The sequence below is a fragment of the Streptopelia decaocto genome (genome assembly GCF_964273445.1).
Source record: "Streptopelia decaocto genome assembly, chromosome: 2".
NCBI lineage: Eukaryota > Metazoa > Chordata > Aves > Columbiformes > Columbidae > Streptopelia > Streptopelia decaocto.
Window position 1 is genome coordinate 133,159,398 of NC_138655.1, and position 15,950 is coordinate 133,175,347.

At 35.7% G+C, this 15,950-nt stretch overlaps 1 protein-coding gene across 1 annotated transcript in view; it reads left to right on the top strand.

Annotated features, from left to right (window-relative positions):
* AGMO (alkylglycerol monooxygenase) overlaps window positions 1-15,950 on the top strand; it is a 186,176-nt gene that overhangs the window by 102,250 nt on the left and 67,976 nt on the right. The window contains exons 11-12 of the mRNA XM_082045599.1: window positions 5,964-6,046; window positions 7,216-7,321. Of these exons, the coding sequence (XP_081901725.1) occupies window positions 5,964-6,046; window positions 7,216-7,321 (189 nt within the window). The remainder of the gene's footprint in view (window positions 1-5,963; window positions 6,047-7,215; window positions 7,322-15,950) is intronic.

Genomic DNA, 15,950 nt, shown 5'->3' on the forward strand with positions numbered 1-15,950 from the left:
AAGATCCACCACTTATGAAGTTATTGTTGAAAAACAACTAGAAAATTCTCTGTACGAAACTGTGGGGTAGCAAGTATAAGAAGGAGAGCATGGGGGACTAGAAGCACCTCATCTCAGGGCATAAACCTTCATCATGGATGTAGAAAGTGCTGGTCCCAAGGCAGAGTTCCAGCATCACTTTGCAGTACAGTGGGGAAGCTGTCATGAGAAGGAAGCTTGTGTATGAATAACTTTACTTGGCAAAAATCTTTCTTCAATATCAGTTTTCCACTACACTGAGTTATGAAATGTCTGTGGATACAACTGGAACTTTCTGTCTGGCTATGAATTATGTCAGAACTGTGGCATAGCTCCATAAATGGAGAAAGCTAACTGTTTTCCTCATTTTTAGGTTTAAGTTCCATTTCATAATAGCCATCATACACAGCACATAGCTATTACATTTCTCAAGTGATTACAGTTGCTCAGTTTTTGGTCTCTCGCCCTGCAGAAGTGTTAAATTTCTCTATATGTAAGGAGCAACCATATACCTTCAGTCTGAATGACCTATATTTAACTTATGAAAAGAGCAAAACAAGAAAGAACAAATATCTATTTTCCACAGGAGGGATCATGCAGTGTTTATTTTCTATATAGTGATCTGCGTTACATCCAGAGAATAAAAATCACTTCTGAGCTCTGCACGTCTAGATCTGATAGAAAGCTGCTAGAAGAAACGGGGTTTGGACCAGTCCCAGGGAGAGTGCTAGGAGTGTATAGCTGCAGTACATTCAAAGCAAAAGTCTCATAGCTCCAGGACTTCATGTATCACATAAATCAAAGTCAAATGTACCTTAAACACATTTTGCAGTGTCTTTTTTATTGTTGATAGATACTGCAACCTTTATTCTGCTTGTAATGCTATGAATATGCAAGCAGTTTCAATTAGATAAAAAGTAGTAAGTAACAGATAGATCTTTTGAAAGCTGAGAACACAATTAATGTATCCAATCAGTAGGACATTACCAAGTGCTGTATATGGAATATTGCTAAGAATTACATTTTTTTTAGGAATTCCAAATTGAAAGAATTTCATACAGACAAAGGCACCTAACAATGGAACTTTCATAGCATTGTATTAACATTCTTCATTTGAACACTGAAAGTGTCTGATATGTGATAGCAGAACATCCGTTAACTTATGAAATGTGCTGACATCATTGCTAGCAGTTCTTCTGAAACACTGAACACATCAGGAGGAGAAAATGCATCCATATTACTCTTCAAAAGAATAAAACTATTTGAATCTAAATACACATTTTAAATGGCATATTTCCTTTGTTTAAATGAATTATTTTTTTCATTACTAAAAAACTCCATTAAAAAATAATGAGATGGCATTCTGTTGATTACAAAGCCATGTAAACTTCTCCCCAAATTCTATGATACCACTACCCCTCCCTTTTTTTTTAAGGGTCCGAGGTATTTTTCAATGAAATCAAAATCCAACAGAAATATTTTTTTCTGTTTGATTGTAGCCAATAACCACATTGCAAAGTTGTGGCTGACTTGTAATTGGGGAACCTGCTGTGGTCCCACAGGCTTCTCTGTTTATACAAATACTCCAGTATATAAATACTCATTTATTTTATATATACATCCTTCCATATTATGTTTAAGTGGAACAAGGATGCTAGCACTAATGAATGTGTAAAAGACACAGTCCTTTAGCACTGCAACTTGCAGTGTGTAGATTTAATATATGGTGTTTAGTTTAGTGATATAACCCACTGACTATTTTGTTGATTTTGGTAGAGTAATGCCTAGAAAATGGATGCCTCAGCTGCCAGCATCCATAGGGTGATGCATGTTTGAAAGTAAATAAAAGAATCAAGGCAGCATATAACTATACCACTGGAGCTGTAAAGAGAAAATTATAGAAGCAAAATAATAATGCTAAAATTCATGCTACATGGCTGGTTTTCTAAAAGCTGTTATTCCCAAATTGCATCACGGTGTATTTCGCTGCAAATTTCTTGGTAGTCCTTGAGTAGGAGCACAAATGAAGGAAAATGGGTTTTTTGCTGTGTGTGGACATGGTGCGTGTATCTACAGAGAAGAGTAACTGACACGTTCTACCTTCATGGGTCCCAGTAAGGCTTTATGCTTCACTCTTCATCACTCCAGAAAGCTGAGGACTTGGGAAGTGGAAGGCTGCAACTCTGTGCTCAGGCACCACAGTGCCATGCATTTAGATGAATCTGGTGACATTGCCAGTGTGCAATTAACTGTGATCTGCAGGTTGTGCTTTAGGGTCCTCCCATCCTTCATGTTTAGGGCCACAGATGGTATTGAACCACAAAGGGTTTTACAAACAGCTAGTGCTCAAAATGTTATGGCTCCAGTAGGAGAGCATCTTAGAGAGAAAAGGAAATTGGACCGAAAAACAGAATCTGTAAAGTACAAACGTACCTTGCTCAAGTAGTTATCATACTAAACCACACATATAGCATTTTACCCATTTAAAGCTTCTTTATATTTGGGTTGGATTTTCCTAAATGATAAGGTTTCTTCCATTCTTTCTTCTGATTTACTGACATACATTATTTCTGTTATCTTTTTTCTTTTTGGAAATCCATGTTTAAAATAGAATGCAATTATTAATTTCCTTTCAAGTTATTAATCTATGCTTTTTTTCTTCTGTAGTTAGATAGATGGGGAGAGCCAAATGATAACTCCAGGTTCCAATTTTGCCCATCTTGGATGAAATGTTTAAGAGAAGTTTGCAGGGTCACAATCCAAATTATTGTATTCAATTCTTTCTTTCATTGTGGAGAGAAAGCTGCAGTCTGAATTACAATATTATAATGTGTATCAGGCTGATCATTATTTCAAGGTACATCAACAACAATATAATAGAACAACAACAATAAAAAATGTTATTGTTTTCTGAAAATATACTGATTTTTTAAAGAATAATTTTAATTTCTTTTTACTTGTCTAGAAATGGCATTTAGAATATATATTTAAGCAAAGAAAAAAATTTAATAGAAGTTATGAGAGAAAACACCACTAAAAATGTGACCCAGAAGCGTCCCCTTTGAATAAATGTTTCTGTCATCCCCTCAGATCCAACTCTTAGTGTAAGGACTAGATTTAGCCTCAAGACTTGCTGTCTAGGTAATGGCAAGAAATAGGATCATTCAGAAAGTTCTATATCTCCACTGATTACAGAGAAAGCTCAGGTTAACAGCAAGTTTTTAGACACTTCAGTAAAGGTATTTAAGGTAGAATGAAACAACACCTCAGTTTTGTCAAGCTGAAATCACAAGGAAACCCAGATGCGTGGGATTTAGTGACTGGTTGTTGAATGCCAGCCAGCTCAGAAATACTAGGAGGGCAGAAAAGGGAGGAATCATGTAGCTCTTTTAAACTGGAAATTGGAGACACCCTTATTCATTCATAGCAAGTACTGCTGGATCCTTCCCAAAGACAAATATTAACATTTGTTCTCACAAAACTGTTGCAGGATCATTCGTTTTCCATAATGTGTGATTTAAGTCATATATTTTAGTGTAGCAATTACATTACTTGCTTGAAATTTGGATTTGATATTCAGTTCTCTTTCCGGCCTAAGTGGGTTACAAAACTTAGCTTCTTTTTCTCAGAATAGTGCCCTACCACTGTGGAAATATTTTAAGGCAGTCTGTAGAAGCTAGTGCATTGCACTGGAAACACAAGGCAAAATCAAACACACCTGGCCAGAAGGACTACGTTTAAAAAAGGTATGATCATCCAACTTAAAAGTGAGGGCAGTCTAAGGAGGCAAGTCTTGAATTCCAGTCCTAGTTCCCTGGCAAATGCCTTTATTTGACAAGTAACAATCACTGAAAAACATATCAAAGCATTTCTAAGAAATTTATGGGTGAGTTCCCTTATGCCTGTGCCAAATCATGTTTTTCTTTCCTCACTTCTTGAATTTTTGTATGACCCAGTTTCTACAGGACGCTGAAGTGGGAATTGAACTTACTGTGGCTACATTAGCAGTTTAAGAACTACTCATTTTATTAAAATAAATAGAGTCAGTGCCTGATTTTTTTAAAAGAGGTCTGTCCAAAAATGTTGTCACTTCAAAACTAATTGCTTCATGTTAACAGTGGAAAGTCTTTTAAACTTAGGGTATCTGGGAGATTTTTAGATTCTAGAAACTAAAGCTTTCAAAAAGAGCAACCTCAATTTAATTTTCTATTAACAAACTTTAAAACTTGTCTCTGGAATTTGCAAGTGTATTCCAAGTGATACAAACTTTGATAAACAACTATAAGCCCCTTAGAGCATTGACTCTCAACAGATAGCTGCTATACGTAGTCCCCCCAGGGTTCAATATCTTGCTCAATATCCTTTCTCCTGTGGAATAACAGATGCCCAGAGTAAGAGGGTAAGAAAAGTATAAAGAATATAATTTCTTAAGGTTTACATATGAGGTGCTTATGGTGGTAATCATCAGTCTGGGGTTTTGTAAGTTTGTCATAAGGAGAGATGGAACAGATTTGAAATGTAGGAATGCAGTAATAAGTTTGATCTATCCTAGTATAAATCTGTGCAACAGAGTGTCTTGACAGGTGTAGTTTCTGAGAAGAGTGTTCTGGCTTGTAACCTGTGAGGCTGCTGTTTAGCTCATTCATTGCTGGGATTGTGTTTTCTTTGTTCAGTAACTGTTTGTTAAGGATATCTAGGTAGGTGCTTGTGACTCTTCAGTAAAACAACAGAAAACTACCCAGCCTGAGTGTGTGGTTTGATGTGTTTTGCAAACATGGGCACTCTAAGTTCACACAGCTGTAAAACTTGAGTGTATCCTCCTGTGGCCTCCCACACTCACAGATACTTACCTTAGATCTCTTTGAGGGGTAGGGGCCACCACCAAAGGAAGGTGGGCATGTCACTGAGTGGGATTTATTTAAATGAGGCCAGACAAACAGATTTTTCTTTTTTCCAGTGCCTACAATCTTGAAGTGAAAGATGCTGTTCATAAACCTCATTGCTATTGAAAGCAGAAAGGAGTCCTATAACTCAGCCAGATCCACTGCTTTTTTGTTGGTTGGTTGGTTGTTTTTTTTCTTAGTTTTGTTTTCTTTTTTTTTTTTAATGAAAAAACAAAGGCTTTTCAAAACTAATATTTGAAAGAAAGTCAGGGAGAGAACAAGAAAACTGATTAAATATTTGATGTTCAAAGGCAGATGTGCAGAACACAAAAAATATTTAATAAATTAAAATTAAAAAATCAAACTTCCAATGAAAATAATTTCTGTTTTCCTGTTTAGTTTTGGTTTTTTATAATTTCAATGTAAATTTTAAGGACATAAATCCTCATGTTGCTATTCATCCAAGTACTAACACACATGCCAATGTTTAAAAGTGTTTTAAGTCTGATTGAGGTTAATTGCATGAGTCAAAGTTTTGCTGAATTGGGAACCAAGTGTCGAGATTTCATGAAGGGACAACTTTAATTTTGTTTTCTTTTCAATATGGTCATATTGTCACGTCATGTGAATTCTTATTCTCACCAGTGTCTTGGCTTTGGTATCCATTGGGTTCCATAGGCGACTGTTGTAAAGATCTGGTAAAATAAGATGAAGAAAAAAGAACTGGGCTTCTGGGATTTTTCGTCTAGAAATAAGTTGGTTCCCTCTTGGGTAAAGACATAGGGAAGTCAAGTAACTTCAGGAAATCACATAGTGCGGAAGGGAATATCCTAAACATTATTTTGGAAATACAACATTCAGAAAGCATCTATAAAAGTGGTTATTCCAGATAAGTGTGCTATCCAGAGCAGATAGCTTTGTTGTGAAGTATCGAATTAGTTTAAAAGCAGACACTAACATCACTGAGTGAGGAAGCTGGGGCTACTAAGCTACTGTTCTGTTAAAACTCAGTTTCTCTTCAGAAAACCACTCTAAATTAATGCTTTGTCTGCTTTTTAACAGATGTTATCACAGGGAACTATTCTCCTGAGAATTGGCTTTATCATTCTGTCCTTGACCTCATTTGGACTACTTATGGAGAACAGGTAAGATACAAAACATTTTTGTTTTGCTTTTCTCCTCTCATTATGCATTATTTCTCATTATATGGAAATCCCACTTGTGTCAGAAATTATATTGATAAAAAAATATAGATACACTCAGACAGATATATTCCTGTCTGTTGACTAGAAAATAATCCATGACTAGCCAGCACCTAAACCCAGGCATGTTCCCATAGCAATTAGTGGTTATATCTATATTGTCCCTTGCAAAAAGTTATGGGGTGGGCTACTAATGGCACCCTTTGTGCCTGTATTTGTTGGTTTCACACCTCTGGGTTTGGGACACTGGTGGGCCAGTGAGACCTGCAGGCTGTACAAGGCTCTTCAAGCTCAAGCTCCAGTCATATTGTGCCCGTTCTGTGTAGCTCACCCTAGGGGTCTGATACAGTGATTGTATATGAAAAGCACACAGTGTAGTTCAGACTAGACTCAAAATTATGTGAAGGATGGTGTAGACTTGAGAATAAATTTAATCAGTATGAATTCAAAACAAATTGGATATTGAATACACAAGCCCAGTGAGATATACACTCTGGAAGTCATCTATATGGGCACCATGACCCTATAGAAGAGTAAAGAGCAGCTACAGTTTCTTACAGATAAACTATTTGCCCTGCCAGAACAGAAATGTGGAATAGAAGCTTCCTTTGAGACTGAGGTACCAGTTCCTCTTCACAACTGCTCTTCATTTTGTTTTCAGAAAGGAATACCTTCCACTTGTGTTTATCGAACAATTTATTTCAGGGTCGGTCAAAATCTGTCAATATGCTTAGATGTGTATTAATGTAAGGAAATAATAACATGAATTAGTAATAATTTACAGAAACGGATGAAATTATTCTGAACTACTCACATGTCAGCTTTCAGGATTTTTTTTTAGTCATTTTTGAGAGCAAAACTCAATAGCTATATATATATCTAAATTTGTGTGAGCTCATATATAGGTTGTGAGTATGTGTATTCTCACCCCTGGCAAATTCAGTGTAATAAGTCCATACAAGTTAGTTACAATAAAAACTTCTCTATAAGGTTAAGAAAGACGACTTGGTATAATTGCAGAACATGACAAACTATTTCTACATTCTCTTTTTCATTGAAGTTAACCAAGAAGAAAAGAGAAGATGTTAATCTGAATTACTTCCCATTTCTAGGCCCAAAGCAGGAATTTTGGAAATCATCCGCTGCTTAGTTTTCATAGGTGTGTATAAACTTGGCCACTTAAGGAGTCAGTTTTCTTCCTTGGGCTATGCATATGAGGTAAGATGTTTATTTTGAAATGTCTATGCTGATGACCCTAAATTTATTTATCTTTTTAGAAAAAAAAAGAACGCTAAACATTTATACTTTTCTTCCTTATATTCGATTATACTATATGAGTAGAATATTAATTTTTTTCTTATCTCTGTATTTTTCACTTTTTATTATTAACTTGTAAGGAAAACATTGGAGTTTGCTACAGAGATGACAGTTTACATTGAAAATGTCAGGAAAATGTGTATTTAAAATTTCTTGCAAAAATAATATATCAGTGGTTATATGCTTTGAAGGGAATAGCAGAAATATGTTGCTGAATTGATTAACTCACCTTTCATGGGACAAATCTGAAAATGCTTGGAGGCTGTAAGGGTCTTAAATATAATTTTTTTTCTGTACTTATCCTCAGAAACAGACTTTAAGCCATTGACAAAAATAGGATCCTGGACTAAATATACCTTTGTTCTGATTAAATATGGTTGCTTTTGTGTTCTTAGGACTTATTTTTATCCTGTTTGTGACTTTTGCTTTTTAATCTACCTTTTCCTTATTTCATTACAGTTAGTATTTAATAATAACTCTTTCAATATTATCTGAATTAAGTACCACTGAAGCATTAATATGATTCTCGTCTGAATAACATTCCCAAGCTGCCTAGTGCTGGTTAGCAGCAAAGGTAGTTATCAGAAAGTTTATGAACAGTTTGCTAGACTTGCAGAACTGTTATCAGAAAGTTACCTTTTTTTGCATAAAAACAGAAAAAAAAATTAAGTAACACTGTAAGGATTAAGATTCAAACAGAGTTCAAAATGTTTCCTTCAATTTGAAACACCTGCAAAATCAATGGCAACTTTACTAATTGGAGGTTTCTGGTACTGCTGATGATTTTCCTGCTTTTCTAAAACATCAGGCAGCAGGAGAGTAGAAAAATATCTTATGCTATTGTGGGTCTTTTTTTTTTTTTTTCCTCTTTTGTCTTTTTACCTGAGAGAGGAAACAATAACTATTTGATAATATTTAAAGGTAGGTAAATGCCACTAATCAAGAGTCATTTTGATTTTTTCCCATATTGTTACATTGTCAAAGCTCTGGTGTGTATGTATATATATATATATATATATATATAAAAATCAAACAGTTCTTGAATTCCTTTGATAAGAGTCTGCCAGAACTCAGCAGATATGTTAAGGATTAGACTTGCTTAAATATAATTTGAAAAATGTTTTTCATCATTTACTGAGTAGTCTACTACAGTAGATATGCTTGAAGCGAGAATTCTAAAATTTGGTGATTAATTCTATTGCCTTTGAGATACGTCTCTCAGACATTAATTATTCTAATTGAATTTGGAGAATTATATGTCAAAATATACACCCTGAATAAAAACCAACCAACCAAAACAACCCCAAACCCCACATATACTTGCCTTGCTGAGGTGTGTGTGTGCATATGTAAATGTGGCTCTTCTTAAGAAATGAGTAAAAATAAAATCATCAGATTTTTATTTGTATTGTTTGCATGGAAGTATACAGCTTTCTATTCTGCCATGAAGGAGCAAATAAAATGAAGTTGGTCTTACTCTGTTCTTTATGTGTCATTAAAATTTTAACTTCTTTTCCATCTCCAGTTATTCCTTATTGTACTTTCCTATCCTTTATTCTGTCTACTGTTTTTACTATTATCCTTTAAATTATACTTCTCTCTTACTCTTTTTTTAGACCCTTGTTTGGCCATTTTTAACAAGAAAAGGGAGTACCTTGCTCACATATTTTTCTTTGAAAATACTGGAAGAATATATGTCTTCCAAATGCTATCAGTGAAACTGGAATAGATTATGCTTCAGAGTAATGTCAATATTTCAACTCTAGAGACTTACATTTTATCATAAATCAAAAAGTTTCTGATACTAATAGCTTTTGTGATGTTTGAGATGAACTTCAAAGGGTCCTCTATTAATTGTTCCACTTGTGCTGCATTTTTTGGATTCATGGTAGGATTGTTCTTAGGTGTGATAATGTTGTTATAATGGAATTTATGATAAAAAAATTCTGAGGAAAGGGAAAGTGCCAGAGATTTGTCAAGTCATGTTGAAAAGTCTTCAAATAATAATGTTTTAGCTCTATATTTATCTGATCATTTTGAACCAGCAGATACTAGAAGCATAATAAATAAGTAAATAGATAACTAAAAGGTTTTCCCAGAAATTAGGTCTAAAATTTGTCCTTAAAATGCTTTCCGTTCCGTTCAGGTTATCTGTCCTTCACAGCATAATAGTTTAGATAGATTTGAGGATCTTGTGAGGCCCATAAACATAGAACTATCTCATAAGCAATTTTAATTTCTGCTGCATATGTCCTAGTAATTGTTATGTGCTTATTTTTCAACTTACTTTACTCTATTTCTCTTTCAAATCCACTTACAATTTTTAAGAGGTGTAAATTAAGTGATTTAATCCTTTTGTTTCCCTTATAAACATAGTTGATCTTTAACATACATGCTGATTTATCTGGCTTCGATCTTTTTAATGTTATATTTTCAGTACTCATAATCTGCATTATACTTAAATAATGTCCTCCTTATATGTTACCAAAGAAACAATTTTTTAGTAATCCATTATTCATGAGCAATAATAATGAATGCATTACATCATGTAAAATAATTTCTGTTGAATTTTTTTTTTTTGAGTCCATAAATTATGCAATTCAGGGCACTATTTAGGGATCAAGAAAAATTAACTGCAAGTGGATGATCACCCCACTCAGTGTGTCTAGTATTTAACAATTAATTCTGTCAAAACATTCTTAAATTAATGGTGCACATTGCAGCAGATAAGTGCAACACTGATTTTGCCATACAGCATGTTGAATCATTAGTGAAAAAGTATGTGACTCTGTGTTGTTTTCTTCTGTGACTGTGTTTCATATGTTCATAGTTCTCATTAATATTTTAGAAACAGTAGATAAGATTTCAGAAGTAAATACTCTTGCAGTACTATTTGCAGGGTACTCCAACTAGTAAAAATAGGTGATTTAAACTGCAAATGATTGCTTTTTGCTCACAAAAAGGTCTGACACTTACCAGAACTGCTGTATTTGAGGTGAAAACTTGAAGGAAAATATGAAGAAATTATAGAAAACCAGGGGAACATGAGACAGAAGAGCAGAGGAAACAAGGAGTCAGCCTTTCCTATTTTGCCATTAAATTAGTTCAGATGAGTGTGAAAAAAAGTAGCTAATGATTGCAATTCCAGCAGGAGGAGCAGTCCTGCCCTCTGGCTCTAGCTCCTTCCCTCCTGCCCAGCTGATTGGGTTGGCCAGCTGCTCTGCCTGATGCTGTCAAAGATTTTTCTTCAGATAAGTAAATTGATGCAACTTGTGGTGCAAGAAGGATTCTTAATGCTGAGGTCCAGAGAAGGTGGGAGTAAAATGAAGCTGAAGTTGTATAAGGAAAAAAGATTTCTGTTTTTGCTAAAGCTACAATCTTAATATTGTTGTTCATTTTGTTCACGCTACATTAAGCATAATACTGTGTCTATTGATACTTTGAAGTTATGTGTTACCTATCTTGGTCTCATTTGAAGACCATATTATTTTTATGGTCGTTTAAATGTATTATTCTCCTTGCTATTGTATTTGAAGTCCTTCCAAGGTATATTCCTGGGGACATACTCCTAGTTTACTTCTCCAAACAAGACAATAGTCTGAAGCTATCAGAGTTAGAAAAGTGACTTTTTTTTCTTTATGGGAAGTGGAACAACAAAAATTTGTCAGTGTGCATTTTCTGTTCTTTGTGCTTTATGTATTTCATATGGGTGGTTAGATCAAAGAAGCTTTTTTGTTTGAGAAAAAAAACTGTGATGCTTGAGGAAATGTTTAGATCTGAAGAACATAGGGTTTTGGGAGGAGGTTACTGAAAACCTTTATGATAGGGGCAGAGATACTGTATTTAGCTGGTTATAGACAGTAAACCAAGGAGCTAACCTGCGTCTGTTTGAGGATCTGTGCTGCCACATCCTATACTAACTAATTTTCTTTAGGCTGGTTACTTCATGCCTGTGTAATGTGATGATCGTGTGTATTACTAAAGCCAAATAATTTTCTGTCAGACTGGGCCTTGGAGTCTCCTAACCACCTGGAGGTAGGAGAAAACATTGCTTGTGTGTTCAGTTATGTGACAGTTCAGCAGGCATGATATGTAAAAATAAATCCGTGATGATGCAGCACCTCTTCAAAGTGTTTCCATCCAACTGCTCTCATTTGGCATTGGCTAGCATATTCCATGAGCTGACTTTGGTCAAGCACTGGCTGTTATTTGAGAGTAGTACTAATGAGGAGCAAGCAGAAAAGAGAGCCATTGACGTGTTGTTGGAACTCGTGTTAGATATTTTCACCAAACCTCATAGTGGCTGCAAGTCAGTACTGAGAAAGGCTCTTAAACTAAGAGGCTAGGAGTCAGGAAGCTGGAGGAGGAAACACAGATGTCTGGCTTGATGTACTTGTTTGTCTTTTACCTTTGTTTCAGCTAAGGCGTTATATCTGAGAGTAAATCTCTTCATCCAGACTCCTCTTGCATTGCAACTTTCTGGCTGCCTGGCTATGAAAGCATTTGCAGGCATGTATTAATTTACAGGTAGGAAGGATAAAAATCTAGGATGATGTTCAATGGGGGAAAGAGAGAAAAAGAGGGGTTGTGTACAGAAGTGATATTTTGAATGAATAACTTGTTTTATTTTCTGTTTTATGTGGGCATGTGGTGCATTAGAAATATAACCAAATCTGGAATATATATGAAATCTTGTGCTGCGGAGTATAATTCAGCCCTTAACTAACGAAGGCAGAAATGAACTTCGTTGTGGTCAAATTGTTTATTTACTCCTCCAGAGTATCTAAACTTGATAGATGCAGCTGTTCCAATAACTTTTGGAGACGGTATTCTGTACCAACTGGACTGTTCCTCTGATCTTTCTTAAAATTCTGGTATTTCTTATGAGTGTGTTGGCTAATTTGTCTGGATAGAATATATAATATCTCTTTATTAAAGAACTGATTTGCACTATATTCTGTGTTCCACAGCAGTCCCTCTTAATTTGATATATTGCCACGCTACTTATTTCTCCTTTCATCGTACAAAGACTTGCTGTTAGCTCACTTGTTTCTTAGTGTAATTTACCAGTGTTGGAATACTGACTTATGAGTACTGACTTAAAGCAAACATTTACTCATAAGAACTTATTTCCACATCAACGATAGTTTTCAGCTTTGTAGCGTTTTACCTTGGTCCCTTGTTATGATCATCTGTGCCCCATTTCAAAGAGCTGCATATCCCATATTTGGTTTCCATTAAGGGGAAAGCTCCATGCCCTGTGCTGTGATTTATGACCTCAGCATTTATGCAGTTTTTGTGCCCTAACTAGATTTGCTGGTGTACTTGGAATGTATTTTAGAAATGAAGCTGGGGATGGAAGGAACCTCTACTCCCTTATGATAAAAAGCCTTGTCAACACACATGGAATTAAACAAACACGAGTTGTAATCTGTAATTTCTATGTTAGCTTCTTTCAAAAAAGTCTTCTATACCATGCAGTGTAACCCAGGGACTGGACTTTTAATATTCTTGACAACTGCCCTAAGGGGAGTAATGTCCCTTAGAAAAAGTCACAGTAAAATCTGGCAGTAGATTAAGTTGGTTTCCACTTAGGTGTGACAGCAGAATCATTACTGATTTTAGACTTAGCCAGTTTGAAAGTCGGCTTCACCACCATCAACTAAAAACTATGATGTATAGTTCCAGATGCTCTGGCCAATTGACCGTAAAATTGCTCCGCATTTCTGGCAGAGCAGCCAAGCTGGAGCTTTTAAAATCTCCACTCCTCGAGCTCGACACCCTCCCCCCTCTGCTTAAAAGCTGCTCATTATTCTTCTTCTGCCCACTGATCTTAGCAAAAGAAAAACTTCTGGAATCAATTAGAAGTGTCTGCACTTGATGAGATTTGCACGTGAGTTCGGAATTGTGAGGCTTTGATAGTGTCAGCCAACAGCTGCAGTTTCAGGTGGTAAAATCGGGGGAGGAATTTTCCAGGGTTTATTTACAATCATAAAATAAAACAAAAATCAAGACAAGTTGGAAACCATCTAATGTGTCATTAAAATGAGGTCTGAATTGGGTTATATATTTATTTTGTTTGATAAAAGTAAACTGGTGGTTTATTATCAGGATCTTTTCAATTACCTTGCAATTATTAGGCTGTTTAGAGTGGTTGTAATAAAATGCAAGCTATGATCTGCTTGCCGTAGTTTTAGCTATGAAAGAGGCATCTGCTATTACTTTTGTCACTTTAATTGCTTGACAAGACAAGGAGGTAGTCATACTTAATAGAAATCAGAAGCATACAAAGATGAAGCAAAGGTGGTACTCTGAAGATGGATATATTGTCACATACTGTCGGAAATTTTGTGTTTTGTTCTGCAAACACTCACATTGAGAGTTGTAAAGTTTATTTTCTGACCCTTCTTAGTTGAAAGCAGTTAGTAATTGGCTTGTATCTGTATGCAATGTTTGCATTTTAAAGATAACAACCATGCCAAATTAATTTATTAATGTTCAGTTATACATCTCATACATCTCATATCTTTGTAAAAATGAAACTCTGCCATTTCACACACATTGTTACTAATTTGCATTACGGACTGGTTTCATAAATCAAAGCATAATTTTTCTAAATGCCAGTAATGCTATAAACCCCATAAAACTGCATTCTTTTCTACATCATAATAACACATGGTTAATAATAGAAATCTCCATACCAGTGAATTGCTTCACCGATATTAATCCCTGGTGACAACTGAGATACTCCACATGGGTAAACGTTTCTGTCTCTGTAATTGCAGTTCCAGTACTGGAGTATAAACTGACATTTTTTTTGTTAATGCACAAATGCGTATATTGGTTTCATACCTGGATTTCTTCTGCAGAGGTAGTACTGTTAGGAAAACTGATCTGTAGAGTGACTTTTTTTTTTTTTTTCTTCTTCTTTTAAAGTGCTTTAAAAAAGTACTTCCAATGAAGGAGTGCCTTATTTGTAGTATTAGTCATGGATATAAGAACAGAGGCACCTCTGCATCACAACACAAGCACTGCTGGCATACACTGGAGTGAGAGAAAGACCCTGTGCCATTTGGATTCTGTAGGGGAGATGTAAAGGCAGAGCAGACTAATGCTTTCTATGCTTGATAAAGTCAGTCCTTACTGGTCAGTTTACACTTATTTTACATTCAAAGTTGATTTAAAATATAGAGTAAAGCACATTGCAATCTCTAAGAGTCAAAGGCAAGAGTAAGATGAGTGATTGCTGTGTGCTGAATGTAGGACACGGGCATGCTTGCTGAGATTTTCCGTCCACATACATGGTGTGGGGAGAAGCAGAAGATACCTTCTGCATCCATCAGACTGTGTCCCTCAACTGTGCCAAGCACCCCAGTGCGAGGAGCCTTCCAGCCCCACCGCTCACAGCTGGGGTGTGTGTGTACACTGTGGCCAAGCTGTCTTTATCCTCTAAAGCTCATCTGCCTATATCACAGTATCACAGTATCACAGTATGTTTGGGATTGGAAGGGACCTCAAAAGATCATCTAGTCCAATCCCCCTGCTGGAGCAGGAAGTGTTAACACAACCTGATAGGAAAATTAGTAGGCTTCTTTCTAAAATCAGGTGGTCTGCCACCAAAACTGTTGTGCCTGGCAGGTGGGAATTATCCTAATCTTAGAGAGCAGAGCTGTGCCCTTGTTTGCAAGACTATAAATGCAGATGGCTTAGTTTGAATTTTATCCTCCGCATGACTGGCAGAGAGATTGACTTAACTTTCTGGAGATGATAATTTTAATTAATCTAGCTATTTCTGATGTGGAATAGATCTGGTTTTGGCACACACAAGGCGACCACAAAGAACCAGCCTAGTGGTTAAAGCATTGAAGATATTTTTGTCTCATAATATTTAAATAAAGAAAATCCAAATGTAAAAATTACATAGAGTCCAGGGTTACTCAGTTTATATATCTTGCAAGCAAAATGGAGGTACAAGATTCTTCTTCCCATAAATGTACCTTCCCACTTCTGTAACAGTGAGCAGAACATGGCAGCTGTGAAAACTTAGCATTTCTGTAGCAGAATGTCTGTGTAGGACCCACAGAACTGGGCTGTAACATAGGCTGTTGGAAAGCCGAATCAATTTTTAGGAAAGCAGAAATTAACTCAAAATATTCTATAATGTATTTTGTTTGAATTGATGATTGAAAACAAAAAATCTCTTGCTCAGTCTATTTTTTCAGAAGCTGCTTAGGAACAACAAAGAAAGAAAAGCACAGTAAAAACTGAGCCTCTGTTTTTCTACTAGCAGCACCTGAAATAACCACAGAGACTGAAAACTAGTTCATGACATCTGGGTAAATGCAGGCTGAATTCTAACCAGCCAGTGTCTCTTGTCAAAAGTGGGCAATAGATCAGTAAGATAAAATCAAACCATTATCTGTGCTGTGCTTTACTTTCTTTATTACTGCCTTGTTATATCATTCCTTTGTACGAGTTCTGTTTTCTATGATGTTTAGAGTCAGGGAGTATAAAGAAAGCAACAAAACTA